Source organism: Colletotrichum siamense, assembly GCF_013390195.1.
Source record: "Colletotrichum siamense strain Cg363 chromosome Unknown KSG_Cg363_contig04, whole genome shotgun sequence".
NCBI lineage: Eukaryota > Fungi > Ascomycota > Sordariomycetes > Glomerellales > Glomerellaceae > Colletotrichum > Colletotrichum siamense.
In genome coordinates, this window is record NW_023501017.1 from 2810587 (window position 1) to 2817595 (window position 7009).

The window sequence follows — 7009 nt, forward strand, 5'->3', positions numbered from 1 at the left end:
ATAAGATCTTATAATAATAGAGTTTATTTTAAGTTTTAAAATTCTAAGAAAAACCGTATTATTAGTACTGTATTTCCCCTATAATCTACTATAACTAAGAAATTTCTAAACGCTATTATTTCTAGATTTTCTAGTAGTTTAAAGAGTTATTTAAAATTAAATATAAACTTTAGAATAGATTATTTATAGGTTTATATATATATTATAAATTTATTCTACTTTTTTTTTTAAATAAGTTATATTATATAAGCTTTTTTATATATAGGCTTTTTGCTGGGATACTGTGTGGTGGATTCAGACTTTTGAGTCCCCACTGTACCTGACGTCCAGTCCAATCAATCCCTTCCTCCCACTGCCTCTCAGAGTCTCCTCTCCCACTTTCACCACACACTCGAAGTAAAGTACCCAGGTACACCCACACCCCCCGGCTCCCAGTGCAGGTACCCAGCACCAGTCCCAGTAAGTGCCTAGTCCCAGTGTCTCCCGTCCCCTTCTACCACCACCACCACCTTCTCTCTCTCGAACCCTTCCATCCAACTCTCAATTACTTGCACCCGCTCCCCCTCCCCATCCGATTTCTTACCTTTTTAACCTACTCTCCCAATTCTTCCCCGGCGCTTCACGCACATTTGCTGCCAACCAAACCCTTCTTCTTCCCTTTTACCCGCCGTGTGCCAATGTTTCCGTTTTGACGGTGCCACACATCCTCTTCTACAGCATGTGCTAACCCCGAGCCGCCGTTTTCGTCGTGTCCAGTAGTCATTGTTTTCTCTCACTCTCACACACACCACCCATTCTTCCAACCACCAACTTTACCTTTTACCTTCTTACCTTTTCCATACCACCAAACCTCTACCTCCCTCGACACTTGACGACGACGCTCCTCAATCAACACGCTCACCCGCCCCGCCGCATACGAGAGTAATCGCGCCTTCCCCCGCCCATCGACCCCGTTCCTGTCGCGAGCCTGGTCACCTGTCCCGCGGCGGCGCCTTTCCGAGTACGAGGAGGAAGAGAGAATAGAAACACTTCGGTCCTTCCGAGACTGGACCACCAACGCTTACAACCAACCACCACCCCGCGGAGGAAAAGAAGAACAAGAGCAGTCAAGGGATCCAGCAGCGCTGTCCTCCGATCTAGCCCACGCCTTTTAACCAAAACCGCGATTACGCTCCTTCACCACACAAACGCAACCATTTCTTTACTTATTTCGCCAACGGTGCCCCTCTCGGGTCTCTCAGTCTCCTCACCCGAGACTGCCGCCACCACGTTTTCGCGCAAGAGGAGAGAAAGAGAGAAGGGATTCGGGCAACCAATTCCCAAGGTGCACAAAACCATGCCGTCAGCAGCGGCGAGAAGGATCTACGAGGATCAAATCCCCTCCTTCATGTCAGTCTTCGACCTCGACGCAGAGACAATCGCTGCCCAGGAAACCGTAACCCTCGTCGACCCAAAGTTGATCGAGATGGAAGCCGCTGGCAAGCCACTGGCCCAGCCGGGTGTTCAACACCTCCGACCGACAATACCCTCAGATCCTACGCACAAGCACCACGACAGTACTTCCACCCAGGCATCCGAGTCGGCAGAGTCATCACCCACAACCACCCTGTCAACAAGTGATTCTTCCCCATTGTCCGACCCTTCGCCTTCATCTTCCCCCGATTCACCCGTCAATCTGATTCCTCTGTCATCCTTTCCGGCCACCTCTTTTGGCGCTCTGCCCCCAATTTCTTCGATGAACACCCTCTCAGCGGCGGAGACTTCGAGCTTCGGCCGACCGATGACGTCTCCTTCGCCGCGCCGCCCAAAGAACATGAAGGGTCTGTCCATTCAGCCGCCCTTCATGGGCAACACTGCCACGACGCTCGTATCTGAGCCCGCATCGCCTTCATTCATCAAGCCCACCATCCCGGGCATGAAGCGCAAGCCTAGTCAATTGAGCCTCAACACGAAGACGTCGGATCTTGTCATGAGGAACACGCTCGAGGTTCCCGGCACACCTGGAATGGCACCTATCATGCAACGGCGCGCGCTGAAGCACTCGACTTCTTCCCCTCACATGCTGCCTTCGTTGAAGTCGGCAACATTCGGCCCTCCCGGCGGAATGGGATTCCCCAAGGTTCTGGAGCGCAATGAGTCCGGTCTGTCAGAGCTGTTGAGGCCTACCAAGACGGGCGTTGGCTCCTCCTTTGACACGACGATTGTCGAGGAAGATTCGCCCATCAAGACGCAGATGGCCAGCCGCGCAGCCCTCGACTTCGAGCCGTACCACGAGAACGAGAATAACGAAGATCAGAAGACTCCCGGATACCCTGATGGCCCGATTGCCATCTATGAGGACAACGTTTATCTCTACTTGGAGCCGACGGCGGATGAGGCATCCAAGTTTGACACGGTTATTAACGTAGCGCGGGAAGTGAGGAACCCATTCTCAGTGCTGCCCAAGGCAGATGTTGAGATGACAGACTCGCCTGCCGTCCTCAGCCCTATCCCCGACAGTGCCGTATCAAACGCCAGCTTCTCGACCGCGTTCGAGTTTGCTACCGACGGCAGAGTTGAGACCCCGACAACGCCCAAGGCCATGTCCTTCTCCGTGAAGCGCCCGGAGTACATCCACATGCCCTGGGACCACAACACGGATATCGCGCAGGATCTGATGCATCTCTGCGAGACGATTGAATCACGCACGAAGGAGGGCAAGAGGGTCCTTGTTCACTGCCAACAAGGTGCCAGCCGATCCGCCAGTCTGATCATCGCTTACGGTCTCTACCGCAACCCTGACCTCAGTGTCAACGACGCTTACTACGCTGCTCAGGGCAAGAGCAAGTGGATTAGCCCCAACATGAAACTCATGTACTGCTTGCAGGACTTTCAAAAGCAGGTATCAAAGAAAAAGGCACCCCTGGGCTCAGCCTTCCGCCCCCGAACCGGTCGCAGCCCCACGAAGCACCGTCTGACGCTGTCGGCGGACGCTGCCATCGATACTGCCCCAAAGGAGCCTTTGACGGCTCCCCTCCCAGGAGAAAATGAGGGCAGCTCAGGGAATTTGAGTCCGAAGAAGGGCAGCCCGACCCGTGCACGAGGTCATTCAACACCTGGCAGCCAGCCAATCTCACCGGGACCCTCATCAGCGCCTTCGAGCTTCTCATGCTCAGAAAGCGAGTCCGCATCCAACTCCGCCAAGTTTGGAAGATTTGATGTGGACAGACTGCTTCCGACACTCAAACCGCCACCATCCGATACTGGTTTTGCGTCGTCTTCATCATTCTTTGCCAAGCCGCCGCCATCACCTGGCCCACCCCCATCGCCTGGATTTGGTGCACACCGATTTGGACCCTCGGCAGGTTTCGGCTTCTCCAGCTTAAATCTTGGACCGTCACACGAGCACGAACCGGAAGAAAAATCGCACAAGGAACGACACGTCGCGGTCGCGCTACCCGAAGACGCGGCGCTCATGTCACCGAGAGCCGAGACGATGACGAACAACCCGCTGCACGACGCCTACAACGAATTCGCGGGTATGCGATTTGTCGAGGTGCCGCCAACACCGAGTGAAGGTCTGTTCTCGCCTCGAGAAACAATGTTCCCCAGGGATCCCTTCTTCCCCTTCGGACGTCCCACCCAAGTGGCCGACCCGCGAAGTCCGCCTACAAAAGGTGAAACGCCAATTGTGAGGTCTATTGACGAGCTGCTATGACCGCGGCCAGGGCGGGACACACCGCCACTAGCGACTAGCACCAAGCCCTCGGGACCGGACTAATTCGGCGATACTCGGCCGGACTATGGTTATTTGTTGCTATTTCTGCAACACCAACTAGTGGCCATGCGACAGTCGGGAAGTTGCCGGTCGCCCCCATAACAACTATACGAGATTCGCGCACAACCACACGCGACCATCGAAACATACGCACGCCGATCGAGTAAACCATTTTTCATTGCGCTGAGCGTCTCTACGGCATTTACAGGCGTTGAATCGTTCTGGGAAAAATCGAAAAGGATCATTTGGTGGATACCAACAATTGGGCATCACGCCTACGAGCATCACCGACGACACCTTCGAACACCGAAAAGCTCCAGAATCCTAGCGATCATTCAGCCGGCATTTCATTTGTCCCTTTTATTCGAGCCTTCTTTTCAGAGCGCAGCGAGTGGCGAAATGGTGGTCGGTTTCGTCACAAGCAAAAACGTACTTTACTACCATAAACCGAAATGTGTAATCTAGAATCGAAACCCCCGGGTGCGATATTGGAACGAAAACATGGGACGAGAGAGACACTCTCTCCCCATTTGGACACGGAAAGGGTCAAGGAAAGGGGGTTCGGCCATCATTTTTTCTTTTTGTTCTCGCAATCGCTTCGCACAACACACGCTTCGCTTTCGGAGTTTGGGAGGGCACAACAGGTATCTCACGAAGGCCACGTCCTTGCTTCCCTACGGGGTGGATAACTGGCTTGGAGAGGAACATTGGACGTCGAGAAACAAACTCACCTCAAAAAGAAGGCGACGTCCATTTTCCAAGTTTTGTTTGGTCTTATTCAGGTTTCCTTTATTTTACTTTTTCCCTTTATCGCGGGTCCATCCACGGATGAAGACCATACCATACGCATTTGGAGTCAACGGGGAGGGATGAGATGATAGGATACCCGGCATGACTGCATGGCTCGGGGGAGAGGTAGATGACTTGAAAAACAAAATGAGAAGCCGCACTTTGGTGTGTCAATTAAACGTTCTGTCCCATACCATGTGATTGCCATGTATGTAATGTGATGAGAAGCTTGCAGAAGGACGGTCTGGGATGGAATCTCATCTGGTGCCGCCCATCATCTCGTCGAATCTCTTGAATGCTAAAGCTATCGCTAGCTGTTTTCATCCCCAAAACTGCCGGTATCAATCTGATGACAGCGTTTTTCCCACCCACAGCAATGACTTCAGATGATCTCCATGGGGAAGCTGCGATAGACGGTGTGGTATCGTCCACTGCCGTCCTTGAGTACGACTTCCACGAGAAAGCGGGATCTGGAACCAGTGGGCCATGGGACATCAGACTTGACGGGCATCATCAGCTCCTTGTCCATGGCGTAGTTGAGTCCGAGGACGGGCATTGTCTGGCCTCGTGTCAACCCGATTCGTCTGCGACAGTGTATCGTTGTCAGTGGCTCAGAGTCTATGTCTAATGTATCGAAGGCGTCGCAAAGAGCATGGAGAATTGCAAAGTCCAAGACAGCTCTCGCATATCGCTCTCAGCAGACGTGGAAGATAACCAACGAACCAGACTTCTATCACAAGGCAAATCGTAAACGACCTCTAGTCAAGAAACAGTTTTGAGCTATGAGTTGTATTCAAGTCCGGTCTGCGGACTGCTCTGTCTAAGAAAAAGCCCCCTGTACCCTGAACGCCAGAGACTCTGTTGGTCTTTGTATGTATATATTTATGAGAACGGCACTTGAATTAGCGCCGTGTGACAGACAGAAAACAAAATTTGGATATCTTATAAGGGGGTTGGTAGTGATGTAGCAGGATGCCGGTATAACGCGTAGACGGAGTCGGGTCAGTTCGTCCGCACTGCCGATTTGGCGGCTGCTGCTAGCAACTCTACCGCACGAAGCCGAAGATTCGGAGAGAAGGGGAAGCAATTACTGCGTCTTGCCAGCCGCAGCAGCCCTCTTGGCAGCCTCCTTTGCCTTCTTCTCCTTGGTCGCGATCTGCGCCTCAGCACCGATGGCACCGAAGACGAGCGAGACGCCGAGCCACTGCTGGCTGGAGAGGCTGTGGCCGAAGGCGAAGACGGAGAGCGCCATGGTGACCATCTTACGTGTGACGGTGACGGTGACCAGGAGGACTGAGGAGAAAGTTGAGAGGGTGTAGACTGTTTGATTGCGTCTTGCGTTAGCGACCACAGTCGACAAGTCATCGAAGGAAAAAAGGGGAAAATGGCGACTCACAGATGAAAACCTGCCCGACGGCACCGCACGCGGCAAACCCGAGCACATCCCACCAGACCGCAGGGTACCTCGCCATGAAGCCCAGCGCAGCCTTCAACTCCCCCGCGTTCCCGGCGACGTCCATGCCGAGATACTCGCCGAGGCCGGTGTGAACGAGCCACGGGCTCAGCAGCAGATAACCAAGCGTGACGGCCGTGCTCATGAGGTTGTTGGCGCACATCATCTGCGGGCCAGTGTAGCCCTTGAACGTGCTAAAGATGTAGTCCTGCGTGCTGTTCGTCAGGCCGTCGAAGAGCAGGTTGATGCTTAGTAGTAGCATGCCCCACGGCATGTTCGCGTCCGGGTTGACGACCGACTTCTTCTTCTTGCTGCCAGAATGCAGGGTGAACACGGCCACGCCAGCTGTCACGCCCGCGACGACGAGGTACTTGTACAAAGGGTACCTCTTTCCAAAGAGCGTGGTGTGCAGCAGCATCACCGGGACCAGCTTGCAGGACTTGGCGAGCAGGAAGGTGATGTAGTCAATGTGGCTCAAGCTGGCGTATCCGAAGGGGGACGCGAGGGAGGAGGTGACGGCGACGAGGGCGAGGGGCCAGACGATCTTCTGCGAGGGGAAGACGGGCGGGAGCGAGGGCTTGTTGCGGGAGCTATAGGCGAGGTAAAGTAGGCCTGTCGTCGCGGCGAAGAGGGACTGGATCGTGTTGAGGAAAACGGGATACTTGAAGACTTCGGGCTTGGACGCGGGGCCGTAGGGAGTCGTCGTGAGCTTCTCTTGGAGATATGCCCATGTCAGGCTGCATTCATCAGTCAGCAACTTCTCAACACCATTTGTAGTCCCTCAAGCGACGGCGGAACACGTACAATGAGGCGTAGATACCGCCAACGGCAATCAGAATCTGCAATGCGCCGGCCTCCTTGGCCTCGACCGGGGCGGCTGCAACAGCAGTCGCCTTGCCGTTGGGTTGCGTCGCCTCGCCGTTGCTAGGCGTGCGCGCGAGGTCGGCTTTGGAAAAGTACTCGGACGAGGTTTGCCGCCTCACGGGCGTGGCCTGCTTCGAGCGCGCCAT

General features: G+C 54.1%; 2 protein-coding genes across 2 annotated transcripts; one reads left to right on the forward strand and one right to left on the reverse strand.

The window, feature by feature from the left end:
• Positions 1–1336: 1336 nt before the first annotated feature.
• Positions 1337–3697, forward strand: pmp1 (Tyrosine-protein phosphatase pmp1; the record flags this gene model as incomplete). The annotated part of the gene is made up of 1 exon (XM_036638530.1): positions 1337–3697. One exon carries the CDS (start codon positions 1337–1339, stop codon positions 3695–3697), a length of 2361 nt encoding a protein of 786 aa, XP_036495678.1.
• Positions 3698–4928: 1231 nt separating this feature from the next.
• Positions 4929–7009, reverse strand: CGCS363_v006682 (UDP-galactose transporter-like protein 1; the record flags this gene model as incomplete). The annotated part of the gene is made up of 4 exons (XM_036638531.1): positions 4929–5130; positions 5638–5866; positions 5943–6736; positions 6804–7009. 4 exons carry the CDS (start codon positions 7007–7009, stop codon positions 4929–4931), a joined length of 1431 nt encoding a protein of 476 aa, XP_036495675.1.